Below are 16,148 nucleotides of genomic sequence, written 5' to 3'. Positions count from 1 at the left end.
TCAGTATGTGACATTTTTCATCATCACAAAAAATATATTTAACTCCAGATTGAATGAGAGATGTTGTGCCTGGTGCTCTATGGAGTACAGATTAATGCCTTTTTTCAAAATACTTTTCCACAATCTTCCCTAGAGTTGGAAATAATCAAGTGTAGTCAAGGGTAACAAATAAAAAGATTTATAAAAAAAAAAAAAAAAAAACAAAAAAAAAACCCACCATCCAGCATCAGTAGCTCCCACTTTGGTAGTAAGCATGAAGGGTGGGTTAATGTTTTTTAACTATATGAAATTGGAGATATATATATATGTGTGTGTGTGTGTGTGTGTGTGTGTATAAAGAAAAGTGAGTAGGAAGCTACTATGATAGAGACTTTAAGTAAAGAGAATGTTATTGTGCAATGAAAAAGTCTCTTCTTCAGTAAGTACTAGTAAGAGGTTTGATTTACTTGCAGGATTGCAGAAGTTCCTCATGGAACATTTGGTCATGGCTATGAAGAGGTGGATGCAGAAAGAAGAGAGCAGACACTAGGAATAGGAAGAGACACGGAGAAGTGAGGATAAGGAGAAAGAAAAACCAAGCAGAGCGACTTTGCTCAATGGTCCTTACAAAAAAAACGTATTTTAAAAGAATCTGAGTAAGCAAGTGCTGTAATTCTTTTGTGACTATGAGTGTAACGGATACCACTAGAAATCAATTATGCTGTCAACGCATTCGAATATCCTTCCACTCTGAGCCTGTCCAAAGCCTCCTGCAACTTATGACACATCACATTACAAAACTGTTGTGTTTTGTTTTTGTTTGTACCCTTTTCTGGTTCCTGGTTGTTCACATTCTGAGAGAGGACAAAGGCCCTTAGAAATCCATCAATTCAACCCTTTCATCTCACAGATAAAGGAGGGGAAGATCACACTCAGCCTTGGTGACAGAGATGGGACTGGAACCGGGTCTCCCGATCCCCCAGTGGGTGCTTTCCTCACTACAACATGACGTGATTCACACTCCATCCATCCCCAGTCTGTACCCCATGGGCTCTCCTTCAACCCCAGCCAGGGCAGGAGAGCATGAGGGAAAGCAATGGGGCTTTGTGGGCCTCTCTGGTGTGCTGTGAGTGTGGGACCCAGAAGAGGAGGTGACAAAATGCATCTTCCACTTCCATCCTAAGTCTACAAATAATCTACCCCCCCCCCGCCACACACACACACACACACACACACACACACACACACACACACGGCCAAGCTACTCCTATCACCAGCTGAGAAATACCTCCGGTGTAGAGCGCTGTGAGGAGAGGAATTTTTAAAGGCTGCCATAAGAGGGATGGAGGAGAATGTGTGGCCAGGGACACATACACCTTTCAGAAGCCCTGCACACAGAGCCCTGGCTACAGATGACCTAACAAGAGCTTCAGGCTCCAGGGGACCTCACGACATGGCTCCCCGGAGTCCCTAACCACAATGCCATTGAACAGGTGGCTCATCAGTGGTAGGCACTGTCCCCAAATACTCAAATTCCAGCATAAAGCCACACAACAGTTGATTGGATTCCCACCCCACCCCCCCTGCCCATTCTCACATCTGCTCATAATTTCACAGTTATCATTGCTCAGCATTCTAAATGTTCCCGGCTGGCCCTCTGTGCTTCTGGGGGGACAATGCCAGTTGTGCTCTACTATGACATTTCTGAGAGGCGCCTCCAGAGGAAGGGAGGTCAGATCCTCCAGGGACATTTCCTCCTGCGTGTCCTCTGAGAACCCAATGAAAGTGTCGTATTTTTAAAACGTCTCTCAGAAGTCTGTGTTCAAGGACTGGTGCAGGGAATGTGAACTACAGATACGCCGCCTAAAATTCACAGGCCAGGCAAACTGGGAGAGGAACGTTCTCGAAAGCCGGACAATCTCAAGTTTAACACGACATCAAAAAGTCTCAGTCTATGCAGTGTGCTACAGAATCAATCAAATCTTTGTCATGCTCCCAGGCTTCTGTCAAACCCTGCCACACTCCGTGAGGCAGCCGTGGGTGGTGGGCTCCCTCTCAGGAGACGAAGTGCCTCTGGACAGAACTCCTGGCCTCTCTCCACACAGACTGCTGGATCTTATACACAGACTCCTGGAAGATCCTTTCCACCTGGGTAGGGAAGCCCCGGCTGTCTTCCTCCAGGGCATTGATGGTTCGCAGGGCAAAGGGGGTCCGCTCCCGGGGCAGGGGCTTGTTGAGAGGCCGCATGGGGATGACGGAATTGTATTTGTGCTGCCTGTTAACGGAGTTCATCAGCGACGTGTAAAACTGGAACTTACACCACGTGTCTCGCAGGAAGTTCTCGGTCAGCAGCAGGATGGTCCACGCGGACCCGTTGACCGCGTCATCCAGGTTCTGTAGGTGCTGCCGGCCACACGGCATCTCAGCAAAGATGATGCCGGGCCGGATGCCAAAGTCATTCTGCAGCAGACTCTGGACCCTGAGGGCTTCGTCTGTGTCATCCTCTGCGTGCAGTATCACAAACTTGAGGAACACCTCTTCCTCTTCCTCTTCCTCCCCTGGCGTCGTCTCTCCCAGGCCCATCGCTGCCTCGCACTGGCCTGCAGGTCGCAGCGTCGTGGGGCCAGACTCCGGCAGAGCACGCAGGGACAGGTCTTCAGGTCTCTTGGAATCGGACTCAGGACGACTCTGACGCACCTCCACACCGGGGCTTTGACCCCAGGAGACAGAGAGTGGGCGGGGATCTATTTTCGACTTCCTGACACCCATCGTAAATCTCCCGGTCAGAAATGGAGAGCGCTCCTTCTTTCTCGACACTTGTTTTCATTCTACAAAGAGAAAAAATAACAAGGCAGACACATGTTGTGAATGTCATCCAAACATTAAGAACGGAAAATACGGAGTGCCTGGGTGGCTCAGTGGTGGAGGGTCTGCCTTCGGCCCAGGGCGTGATCCCCAGGGATCAAGTCCCACGTCGGGCTCCCCACGGGGAACCTGCTTCTCCTTCTGCCTGTTTCTGCCTCTCTCTCTCTCTCTGCCTCATGAATAAATAAATAAAATGTTTTTAAAAATAAATAAAAATGGAAGATACTTTTTTCACTCAACCTGAAAACCTCAAAGAGATTGTAACATACAGGTTCTCAGGAGGAAATGCCAGTTGGATCTTGGGGAAGGGAAATCCCTCGTCTTCTGGGAGCTTCACAAGGACTACCATGGGGAATCAAGGCGGGGACAGAGTCAGTTTAACGTAACGGGAGACATTTGGAAATCTTACGCAGTATGCTAGCACTGTAAACTTCCAGAATAAAGTCAACTGCTCTGGTATTTTAGTGAGAGGGTACCATGCCAGTCTATCCATATGGAGCTAAAATCCAACTTCTTCATTATCGAGTTATTGTGTAAACTATAAACAGCAAAAACGAGAGCAACAGAATACTCAAATATTAAATACAAAACTTATTTTTATATCAAACACAAATACAAAACAGAACACAAATACAGAGAAGACTAGCTGGCAGCTCTGCTAAGTCAGCACAACGGAAGATCAGAAACGTCGAATGAAATGATGCCCAGAGTTCACCGGCTGGGAGCTCTTCTGCCTTGCGGGGGTCAGGCCCTGGCAGGGGCTGGCAGGGCAATTATGATAAGGGTTGTGAATAGTAAGGAATACCTTTTTCTAGGTAATCCTGGGAATGCTTCAGAAAACTGAGGATTCACTTCAGGAAAAATTAACATTGTGGTTTGGGAATAAAATCTGGAAACAAAGGCTAGTGATCTTCACCAGAGAAATCAACAAAGAATCATTATAGCCCATCCTCATGCTGTTATTTTCTTCACTTATTTATTCATTTTTATTTTGAGAGAGAGAGAGAGAAAGAGAGAGAGAATGAGCGGGGAGGGGCAGAAGGAGAGAAAGAATCCCATGTCTGGTCCACACTGAGTGGGGCTCAATCTCATGACCTAAGATCATGACCTGAGCCAAAAATCAAGAGTCAGACGCCCCTCGTTCTGTTATCTTAAAAATTCTAAAGTCAGAGTGGAAGAATTACATCAGGTATGAAAGAAAAGTGCTTCATGCGAAACTAGTTTAAACAAATCTTCAGATAATGTTGGCAATGGTGTTAATAGAACCCCTATATAGGCAGTTTCAAGAGGGATTCTTTTATCAGAAGATTATTTTCTTTAAAAAAGGCTCTATTCCAGAGCTTTTAAATTTATTTTCATGAAGAAAGACCAGAGTTCAAGAATTTAATTAGGCTTAAAATCATAATAAGATAAATAACATAGCTCACATATACCAAAATAATTCAAGGTTAGAAGAAACCGTTGAGCAAAAATGATGAAAAACTGATGGGAAGAAAAGATAAGTTAAAACACAGAGAATTTCTTTCTAGAGTATCTAAAGAGCGAAAAGATTTGCTCCTGCCTCTGAGCAGTGAGGGACTTGCTAGCTACTACTTGTCATTTATGATGTCAACTTTAGGTTCTAATCCACAGTATATGCTGACACCTACCAAGATGTACATTAAGGCATAATTCTAAAATGCTAATACATCCACCTCAAATAACAAAGCTGAATGAACTTGGGTTCTCTTCACTGGTTAGTATTCACTGCAGACTGTGTTGTGGTGTTACGGGAAAAGGTGCTACTCTGCAAAGCTGCAGAAAGAAGCTTCTCCTGTATGTATATTAAAAAAACAATTTTTGAGTGATGTATAGAATTGTTGAATTGCTTTATAGTATGTATGAAACTAACGCAACGCTGTATGTTAACTATATTACACTTCCAAAGAACACTGTTAAAGCATTCAGAACAATCTATTTATAGCATCCTTTCAAGTGATCTTCACTTGGTTGGTTAAACCAACTTAACACCATTACCTTAACCACTGGCTGCTGCAGGAAGTACACTTGGATTTACAGAACAGATACTCATAGTGTCCCAAACTACTAGGGTAAAATGCTCTGTCAAGCCAGACTGATGAAATCTCTTGACGTGAATATAGATAAATAACAAAAGAATAGAACTGCAACTTTATGTCACATTTTTCTTAAATACGGGTCAGCAAAAAAGAGCAAAAGCCTCCAGAAGTCTATGATGTGCCGTTCCAACTCCTGAGCCCTCCTACTCAGCCCCACCCTGAGCAGCCCAAAGGGAATAAAGTGAGCCACAGTGTCTGGAAACTTCACTATAACCTTCTAATTTGGAGGGAGGGAGTTAGGGAGGCGGCGGCCAAGGGGAAGAGACACAGAAAGCTGTGTGCTGGAGGCTGGCCTCTCCTACCACTGCAGGGGTTCCTAGAGGGGCAAAAGGTCTCTATCCAGGGCTGTGGATGCTTCAGGAGGGAAGGACCAGAGAGAACATGACCAGAACTGCGCCCCCAGGGCTGCTGACTCCATCCACCAGGGGGCTTTCCCACAACACTAGCTAGGCATGGAAGGCTGAAGAAGCCCAGGAAGCCTTTGGAAGGTCCCCTCCCCATCAGGGACAGGCAGATGCAGGGTGAAAGCACCTTCTTCCCTTCCATGAAATGGGACAAGACGGAAGGTGGCAGCTGGGGAGAGGCACGTGAAATCATTGGTCACAGGAACATCTCTGCATACATTTTTTTTTTCATTTGCTTTTAAAGAAAAGGTAGTGGCTGAGATAACTAATGACCTTGAAAATGGTTATGGTGCAGGGCGGCCCAGGTGGCTCAGCGGTTTAGCGTCGCCTTCGGCCCGGGATGTGATCCTGGGGATCCGGGATCAAGTCCCACGTCAGGATCCCTGCATGGAGCCTGCTTCTCCCTCTGCCTGTGTCTCTGCCTCTCTCTCTGTCTCCCATGAATAAATAAATTTTAAAAATCTTAAAAAAAAAAAAGAAAATGGTTATGGTGTAAATTCTCACTTTCATCCCCAGAGTCCTCCCCATCCATCCAGCTCCCTCCACGGCCTCCTACAGGTGACTGCTTTCATCAGTTTTTCCTATGTCCTTCCACTGTTTCTTTATGAATATATATTCTTTTTTTCTTTCCTGATCACAGAAAAGTATCATTATTTATATATACATATGTAAAATACACACATCCACTGCAAAACAGCAGTAGCCAGAGATCCAGCACTTTCCCCAGTAGCATGTAACTTCCTCCCTGCTCTTTATAACAAAATCTTCCACCACGTGGTTGTGCCATAATTGTTTCCTATTCTCGGGTGTGTGAGTTGTTTCCAGTCTACTACTTTTAGGAGCAAAGCAACAGAGAACAGCTTTGTATAAAAGTAACTTCACAAGTGTACAGGTTCGTCTGCAGAATAATTTCCCCAAATGGGATTTCTGTATCAAAGGACAAATGCATTTGTAATAATGATAGATGTGGCCAAGTTACTTTCTGTAAGACTGAAACTTTTTTGTGCATGTGCTATTAACTTGAAGGAGTGACAGCCCTACCTCCACCTCTTGTCCCAGAAAAGATCTAAAACGGAAGCTACTGATTGCCACCACTGCCGACAGCCCCCACTGAGCTAATGACATCCCCTCATGGCAATAATTATGTGGGGAAACTCAGCCCATCAGAATGGAGCCCTTGAGCTGAAGTTCTGAAAGGAATATCAACAGGTCCTAGATAAGAAGAAAAGAGGGTCCAGAATGCACCCACCTTTCATCTAGTGAAAGAGGATCCCCAATAGGATTCCCCATATAAACAGGAGTAGGGCGAAAAGAACAGCATAACAAATGTGAATTCTTGGCAAGCAGGCACACAGAATGCAAGAAATAAAAACAAGTATTAAGAAGAATAATAGGCAAAAGACAATTTCATTTTTGTTATGACTATGTGGTCTGGTGGCATCTGGGTGGCATAATTGGTTAAGTGGCTGGCTCTTGGTTTTGATTCAGGTCATGATCCCAGGTACCTGAGATCAAACCCCACGTCGGGCTCCCTACTGAGCAGGGAGTCTACTTGACATTCTCTCTCTCCCTCTCCTTCTGCCCCTTCCGCTCATGTTCTTTCTAAAATAAATGAAGAAATCCTTAAAAAATAAAAATAAAAAACTATGTGCTCTGGAATCTGACTGCCTGAACCTAAATCCCAATGCCTGGCTAGAAAAATACTGCGTGACTTGGTCCAAGTTACTAGGTATCTTTCTGCTTTAATTTCATCATGTGTAAAGTGGTGATAATTATAGTACCTTCCCTGAGGATTTTTATGAGGATCAAAATGGCTGAGAACAGTTCTCCACACATGTTAGCAGCTGTTATGGTTATTACATACCTAGCCAAGGAGCTAAAGAAAAATTTCCCCAACCAGCTCTAGGATGGGGCTATTCCAAGTGTGGTCTACAGACAAGCTGCCAGTCTCTGAGCCATCTGGTGCTGGTCCAGGACAAGATGGGTGGGGAAACTGTGCCAGGATGTGAACTGATCATATCAGGTAAGTATGCTTTTCAGCTCAGCTGACGTTTTTCTCATAGCAAGACATTTTCTTTCTTTTCTTTCTTTCTTTCTTCCCCCCTTTTTTTTTTTTTGTAAGATTTTAAGTCATCTCCATACCCAATTTAGGGTTTGAACTCATGACCCTGAGATTAAGAGTCACATGTTCTTTCAACCAAGCCAGCCAGGTGTGTCCCTGCAGGACATTTCTGATGAAGGAAGTCAAATGGTTTACCTTCAGTGCACCCTTCTTTTATTATCATGTAGAGAGTGGCACTGTCCTAGGATGCACTAAAGAGAATGCTTAACCAAAGAAAAATATCAAAGCTGGAAGAACAGAATTACCTGAAAAGAGAGACTGCAGAAGAATCAAGGGTCCAACGCCATTAGGGAAAAAACAGAAAAGGCAACCAATGGAATAAACATTATCGAAACCAAATCAGATGAACATGGTGGAATGGCCTGAAAAAAAAAAAAAATCAGGGTAGCCCAGGTGGCTCAGCGGTTTAGCGTCGCCTTTAGCCCAGGGCATGATCCTAGAGACCCAGAATCGAGTCCTACGTCGGGCTCCCTGCAGGGAGCCTGCTTCTCCCTCTGCCTGTGGCTCTGCCTCTCTCTGTCTCTCATGAATAAATAAAGTCTGAAAAAAAAATCAGAGGATGTGGAATGGAAAAAGGCCACAAGAGTAAAGTGATTTGAAGAAAAAAAAAAAAAACATAGCTATGGAGATTGGGGAAAAAAAAGCAGAGTAAAAACCAATGCATTTGAAATAGAAAATTCGATGAATGTAACACAAAATTCAAAGATAGAACAGATTTACCACCCTCAATCAAATGCTAAGCTTTACCGATCACAACCAGACATACTGTGCCTTCTGATGTAATTCAGTATGATGTATCATCATGTGTCAAGCAGTCTTGCCAAAAATGTTTAGCCCGACTCTGACCAGGTCTTTAGATACAATTACCAGGTTACAGTAATGAGGAGGATGTGAGACATGTCCACCAAGAGGGGAATGGAGAAAAAAAGTTTGATGTCCATGGAATACCACTCGGCACTGGAGTGAGCTGCTGATAAATGCACTCATGTGGATGAATCTCAAACTCATTATGTTGTATGAGGGAAGCCAGACCCCCAAAAAAGTACAGATTTTGATTCCATTTATATCAAAATCCAGAAATGGAAATTGATTTACAGAGACAGAGAGCATTCCTTCAGACGTGCTCAGAGGCAGCTTTATCACCCTTCTTTTTCGTAGCATTTCTTTCTTGTCCACACGGCATTTTTGAGAAACAGTTTGCCCTTTATTTTTAAAAATCTGTTGTACTTACAGAGCTATGTTCTAGACCGTTATGACTTCTAAGATTTAGGCTGCTTTCTCACAAGACTTGGGTCTATCCCTTGAGGACTACTGGGTGAGGATTTATAATTTGATGATGCGCCGAGGCTGAATCTACAAAACACAAACAAGGGCACTTGGCTGGCTGAGTTGCTGGAGCACGGGACTCGAACTCCGGGTCAGGAGTTCGAGTTCCTTGTGCGGCATAGAACTTACTAAAAAATAATAAATTCCCAAAGAAGATGCCTCTTGTTCTTTTTTTAAAAGCTATTTTATTTCAGAGACCATGTGCACGTGTGTGCATCAACAGGGGGCGGGGCAGAGGGAGAAGCAGACTCCCCGTTGGGCAGGGGGTCTGATGTGGGGCTCAATCCCAAGATTCTGGGATCAAGACCTGAGCCAAAGGCAGATGCTTAACCGACTGAGCCACCAGGTGCCCCTGGATGCCTTTTGTTCTTAAGAGAGAAATAAAAGCATCCAGCCTGGTAAACAGTACTAGAAAGGTACTGTCTTAAAAAAAAAAAAAAAAAAAGGTACTGTCTGCTTTCATTCATTCAACAAATATTAGGTTAACTCTTTATGACATTTTAGAAGCTGAAGTTCAGCAGTAAACAAAGCAGAAAATAACTATGCTCTCATTGAGCTTAAATTCTGGTAGGAGGAGATAGATAATAAAAAGAGAGAAATATGTGTATCGTATAACAAAGTATAAAATACTCTATAAATACGCACTCATATAGTATACAAGGAGATGGTAAGTGTTAGGGAAAAAAAGATAAAGAAGAAGCTACTAAGGACTGTTGGAAGAAGTTTTATTTGTTTTTAAATGCATTTGTCAGGGAACAAGGGACGTCATCTAAATAAAGACATGGGTGAGGGAAGTGATCTGTGCAAGTGTCTGCAGGGAGGTCTCTGGCCCAGAGACAGGAGAGTGCTAAGGCCTGATGAACAATGGAGGCGGGGGGGGGGGGGGGTTCAGTGGGGCTGATGAGCAAGGCATCAAGAAGGAGATGCCAGGAGGAGGTTTTGAGCAGAGAGATGACAAGAGAGGACTCATCTTTCATAGGACCATTGTGTCATGTTGAGAACAGAACGAAAAGAAGCAAGAACACCAGTGAGGAGGCTGCTGCAAGAGCCAGGAGGATCATGGTGAGTGGTGGCCTGGGCCAGGGCACAGTGAAAGTGGTGACAAGTGGCTGGATCTGGGGTGTATTCTGGAGCAGAAGTGATAGGATTTACTCACGATGCCGGGTAGGCAAAGAATACAGGAGTCTCGGGGGGTTGGCGGGGAGGTCCAGCCAGGAGATGTGTACTTGGCTTTTATCAGTGTCTAGGCTGTATTTCAAACCTGAAGACTTTTTAAACCTGAAGATCGTTAAGGGAATAAGTATAAATAGAAAAAGGAAGTGGTCCAGGGGCTGAGCCCTAGGGCTCCCCCAACACTATAAGGTCAAGAACTGAAAAAAACAACAATAAAGATAGAAAGTAAGTGGTTAGGAGGGTCAGAGGACCACCAGGAGTGTGATGCTACCAAAGACACTAAATGAAGGCATCAGTTCAAGGGAAAGCGAGTGTGTGGTTGTCTTCCAGGGCTTCCAGATGCAAAACGGGCCCAGCTGCCAAAGGAGCTGTGGATGTAGGATATGGACTTAGGGAAGTGCAGCTTTGGAGGACTGGTGCCAAACGGGAGGGAAGGGGGAAAACCTCATTACATGGACTTCAAAAGAAAAGAAAAGAAATTCGAGACTGAGTATAGAAACTGACTTGGAAATATTTTGCCATTGAGGGAGAGAAACTCTTACCAAACAGGTAAAAGTTTGGGGGAAGTCTAGTACCCTAAGAGGACTCGCTATAAAGAAGACTGTTGGCGAAGGACAAGGAGCTCATGGAGAGAACAGTTCAGGGATGTTGGAGAAGGATGAGGACTGCTGAAGGGATGACCCAGGTAGGCAAGGGGTCAGGGGTGGGATCCAAGGTGGAAAGGGATCCAAGGGGAGGAGAGACTGTTTTTCCTACTTAAAATAACACACGGCAGAACGAGATGGGACAGGGGCAGGTGGGTGGGTGTGGTGGGGGAGGGAGGGGGCACCTGTGGACATTCCCTTCTGACTGCTTCAACAGTCTCAGTAAAATAAGAAGCAAAACACCTTCCCAAGGACTGCCCCAAACCTCCACCTAATTCTGAAACATAAACAGTACAGGATGGAACCTGGTAGGGTGAAACTGCAGTGTCCCCACGGTTATCATTCTTTCCGAGCCCCAGAGGCAGTAAGACCTCCAACAGAAGACTTCCGGGGCAGAAGCAGAGCTGCTGGCAGCAGCTGGTGGATCCCATCCCAGGACAGCCTCTCGTCCAGCACAGACTGCCCAGGGGTGCCTCGGGGAGGTTATTGCCATCAGACGGCTCATCCTTGTCCCCAGCTAAATGCAAATAAAACTTCTCTTCCAAGCAAAGTTGACTTTTCTCACCTAGACCTCTGTGACACAGTGCTATGTGTCTGCCTGGCTGGGCTCTGGTGCCCAGCTGTTGTTCAAATGCCAGCCCAGATGCTGCTGCAAAGGTATTTTTTAGATGGGATGACCAGGTAAAGTGGTATACTGTGAGTAAAGCAGAACATGGGTGGGCTCCTAATCATTAGGTAAAAGCCTTAAGAGCAATAGAGGTGGTCCCCAGTTTACGATGGCTTGACTGACAATTTTCTGAATTCACAATGGTGCGAAAGCGATATGCATTCAGTAGAATCCACACTTGGAATTGTGACTCTAGATCTGCTTCCAGGCTCCCAATGCGCAGTATGATCCATCCTCTTTCCTTCTCTCTCTCTCTCAGCTGGGTGGGGGCAGCACCACAGCTCCCAGGTAGCCACAGCCACAGCCACGTGCAGCCACAAGACTAGACGATCGATACACTTACACAACCACTCCTACCCCTGTGACCCTCGTTTCCCACTCTCAGTACAGCATTTGGGAAATCACGCGACCTGTTCAACATTTCATTATCAAACAGGGTTTGTGTGAGATGATTGTTCTCAACTGTAGGCTGATATAAGCATTATGAGCACACATGAGGTAGGCTGGGCTAAGATACAATGTTTGGCAGGTGGGGTGTGTTAAATGTGTTTTCGACTTAGAGTATGTTCAATTTACAATGGGTTTATTGGGATGTAACCCCAACTCGTAAGTGTAGGAAGAGCCATGCTGAGGTTCCAAGAAGAAGGAATTCTTGTCTCCAGGTCAACACAGAAGTTGGGTTTCCAGCCTGCAGACTTCAGACTCGAGGCCCTGCAGTCACTGGAGTCAATTCCTTAAAATAAATGTCCCCTCCCTGCACTCTCTACATACATCCTATTGGTCCTCCTTCTCTATAGAGAACCCTACTACAACCTTCCTTAGAAGTGTGCTGCTTTCGACTTAGGAGTTCATACTTGCATTTTTAAAACATGTTGGCCACTTGGGAACAGGCTCCCAAAGAGCAGTAAGTGAAATAACGATCAGTAATCATTTGCACATGTATGATTTTCAGTCTGTGATTTTACCCGTGGAAAGAGCTTGCTGCCTCTGAAAAGGGACACATTTAAGATAAAGACATTGAGGGCTTGAATCCTTCAGCCTTGGAGCCTCCTTCTTTCCTATTTGAACAGCACCACCTTGTGGTAAATATGAGTAAGAGCAATGGTTTCTTGTTCAACTAGTAAGCTTCGTGGTAATGATTCTGTTTTGGAAAACTTACTCTGCACCAAGACCTCTGGGTTTTAGGGATGTGAAGCCAGAATGAGCAGACAGTACGTAGACAATTACTGCACTGGCACTCCATCCAGGACAATGGGCGCTACAGGGGCACTCGGGGTACACCTGCAGCAGAGGACACTTGCATGATTAAGGCCAAGGGAGGTGGATGCCTTCCCAGCAACGGGAGCAGCATTTGCAAAAACACCAAGGTGCCACAGAGTAAAGTACATCAGGATAGGTTCACTTAGCTGCTTATAAGGCTTCAGTGCACGTATGTGGGGGCGGGAGGGGCAAGGGTACCAGTGAGACATACAGATGGAGATAAACAGGATTAGCGGGTGAGGGGCCTAACATATTGTGTTGAGGGCTTTGAATGTGATCGGGCCAGTGGACAGAGAGCTCCTGGATGGTGGTAATTAGGAGACACGATCTAACTTGTTCAGGACAGGTTAAAAAAACTGCAGGTCAGGAGGGCAGGCTAGGGTGTGTCAGGCTCTAGTCTGGGAGAACCACCAGCTGAGAGGCACTTTGCAGTAATCCAGGGGAGGGAGTAGAGCCCTGTGCCAAAGACGTGACAAGAGGACCCAAAGATACATCCAAAGGGAGTCATGGGGGCTCACAGAGAAGAATCAGGTATGCCTCCCAAGCCAGTGCCTGGTGTACCCTGGTGGGTGGCACTGCTGTTCGCTGATGTGAACAGGATGGGAGTGGAGGTGTGACCTATTCATCTAGTTTGCGACCAGGGAGCTTGTCCCATGACCTAGAAGAGAAGCTGTCCAGGAAGCACTCACACATGCAGGTCAGGGGCTCAGGAGATCAAATCTTGAGCACCTGAGAATAACACAGAGAGAGAGAAGAGCAGAGAGCTAAAGACAGAAGTGATGTCAGAGGGGCATCTGGAGGGAGAGGCACCATCCGGGACAGGGAAGAGTGGCAATGGAGCAGCAGGATAATCAGACCCAGAATGGTCCTGGGAGCGTGAGAAGAGTGCCTCAGGCAGGGCTCATTAGCACCTCCAGGTCCACAGAGCAAATACAGAGGAATGGTGGCATCACCAAAGTAGACTGGGGTGTCTTCAAGTGTCTCCAGCAGGTTGGGAGGCATAGGAAAGGGGAAAGCCTAGCTGAGGAGGAGAGAGGAGGCCAGTAGCTACAACAGAACTCAGGGGCAGGGGGAGAGATCATAAAAAGAGAAACGTGGCATGCTCAGAAATGGAGGGAATTTCCTAGTAGAGAGAGGATGGCAAACGTGGGCGTGAGCTTATTAGAGCTGAGCTGTTAGGCTCTTGATCGCTGGGCAGCTTGGTCTCTCCTATTCTCCACTTCTCTAGGAAAAGGGAGAGGCCACCTAATTCCCAAGTATGCGAAGTCCCAGGATAACATCTGTAATGGACACTGCAGATGATGTCGTGACCTATAGGACTTCCGGGGAGAGTGCGAGCACCCTTCTGTTTCTATGAGGGGTAGATGCCGTCCACTGGGAGACGGCGTCCTCTTATACTAGACTGCAGATTTGCTCATCCAAAATTCACTCCACCTTCCCATTAGTGGACCTTCCTATATGTCCTGTAGCACAAGTGCTGAATTTCCTCGGCTCCCTTGAAGGTCAGACTCCAGGTATAATTTAAGTTCGGCCAATCAGATGTACTTACATGTCGGAGCCAACTACGGAGAGAGGCAGAGCGTGAGGCTCTGCTCCAGCAGAGATGGTGTGACTCAGGAGCTGGCAGCTTGCTGATTTGGCAGGAGCTTTCATGGCAGAAGCCCAGCTCCACTAGACCAATTCTGCTAAGTGGTGCTAGTAGGTATTCCTAGAAACTCAACCTAGAGTCTAGCTCTTCAACTCTCTAATGATACTGTAAATCCTGTAATATCCTTGAATGCATATCCTTCTGCTTCAACTAGCCAGAGCAGATTCTGTTCTATTCAACTCAACTGCAACAGATACAGCATCCAAATTCACAAGGCAGTACAGGAGAGATCTGCAGCAAAACAGGACCTGCCACCTGTTTGTAAAAAAAGTTTTATTGGAAGAAAGCCATGCATATTCACTGATGTGTTGTCTATGGCTAATCTCATGCTAGAGAAGCAGAGGTAAGTAGTTCCAACAGAAATTGTATGGCCCATAAGAGCCTACGATATTTACTGTCTGGCTCTTTCCAGGGTGAGTTAGCTGAACTACAGCAAATTCCCTCAACTACATATAGCACGGGAGTGTCAAGCTCCATCAGGTTGCCAGGATGCAAAAGAACAGACCTATGCCAGCTGGAAGAGGAACATGTGGACTTTTCTTTGACTTCTTTACATGGGAAATATTTTTGAATCTCACTAGGGTATTCAATAATTTCAGGGATACAATAAGTAGAATTTGAGGCCACTTGATCTTACACTGAGATAACATTATTGACAATCAGCTGTCATGTATTTATATTCTTCATTAGGGGTTGCGCAGAACCCATAAGGATGACAAAGGCCGACATAAATAAAAGGATTAACGGTCAAATCCCCTCATTCACATTTCTTAGAATATGTACCACCCACTGATACCTATTTACAGTCAAAGTAAACCAGTGCCTGCATTTTTTTCATTTTAGGTACCAGGGTTTGTATTACAAAGGTCAGGGTTATGGGAGCCTCACTCCCTGTACCTTTGTGTCAGAGCACTAATCACAACTACAATTAACAATGTGTATGATTATCTGCTTAGTTTCTCCTTTTTCCCACTAGAATGTAAACTCCACCAGAATGACAACCAGATCTGTCCTATACACCACTGTTATTTCCAAGGTCTAGAGCATGGACAGCAGTCAAAAATACCTTCCAAATAAATGAGACAGTGTTCCAAATATAAGACTAACACAATCTTTTATGTTTAGAGAGACAACTGAACCGAGAGGTCCTCATCATCATCACTATCACATAAATTACTGACTTAATCAGAATAGGATCTGGCCAATCCAAACATACTTTGTTGGATTTTTTAACTGAACCATTATGTTACTATAAAAAAAAAAAAAAAAAGACGTGAATATAAATGTGGTACATTCATGTTAAGACACAGCCCAAGCAGCATATTTGGCAGAAAGCACCTCCTTTTTCCTCCAGGTTAATTATTGCTTTTTTGGATGCCCAGAATACCCTGTTCGCATTTCTTAGACTATGTATCACCTAGCATTCTGATTTTTTTGCTGGCCTGGGAGGTACCTCCTACCTCATCTACCCATACCCCAGACTTCATTATGGTCAGAGGCACCATCACTTGCCCAGTGACCACAGCCAGGAAGTGGAGGCATCCCTGACACCTTCCCCTTCCTCTCCTACACTTTCACTTCTGAGCTATCCCCACGTCCTGTCTGTTCAACTTCCAAAATACATTTCAAGTTCTTCTACTTTCCCTCTCCACCACACTTTCGCTAGGGATCAACATCTTTCTACTACACTGCTTCCCACTTAGCCTTGGTATGTGTTCTCCCGGTCAGTCTGACCCTTCCTCAGTCCAGCAGCAACAATGATCTTTATGAATACAACCATCTGGTCACATTACTCCCATTTACTGCTGTTAGAATAAAAAAAAAGTTTTAATTATGAAGGTATCAGGTATACTGCATTATAATTCACTTCAAAGTGATCACCCCTGAAAGTCTAGTTACTGCCCACAAAATTTCTTAATATGGCAAATGAGAAGCTTCAGCTC

At 45.1% G+C, this 16,148-nt stretch overlaps 1 protein-coding gene across 1 annotated transcript in view; it reads right to left on the bottom strand.

Moving 5' to 3' along the window:
- Positions 1-1,570: 1,570 nt before the first annotated feature.
- The window catches only part of LOC129494640 (uncharacterized), a 46,646-nt gene continuing 32,068 nt past the window's right edge, over positions 1,571-16,148 (bottom strand). Inside the window, exons 6-8 of the mRNA XM_055301537.1 lie at positions 12,457-12,578; positions 9,970-10,091; positions 1,571-2,801 (exon numbers count right to left, since the gene is read on the bottom strand). Coding sequence (XP_055157512.1) covers positions 2,035-2,801; positions 9,970-10,091; positions 12,457-12,578 — 1,011 coding nt within the window. The 3' untranslated portion in view covers positions 1,571-2,034. The remainder of the gene's footprint in view (positions 2,802-9,969; positions 10,092-12,456; positions 12,579-16,148) is intronic.

This window comes from Nyctereutes procyonoides, unplaced genomic scaffold, assembly GCF_905146905.1.
Source record: "Nyctereutes procyonoides isolate TBG_1078 unplaced genomic scaffold, NYPRO_anot_genome, whole genome shotgun sequence".
In the NCBI taxonomy this organism is placed as follows: domain Eukaryota; kingdom Metazoa; phylum Chordata; class Mammalia; order Carnivora; family Canidae; genus Nyctereutes; species Nyctereutes procyonoides.
The sequence above is the reverse complement of the archived record's forward strand: the minus strand, read 5'-3'. Positions and strand labels throughout refer to the sequence as shown.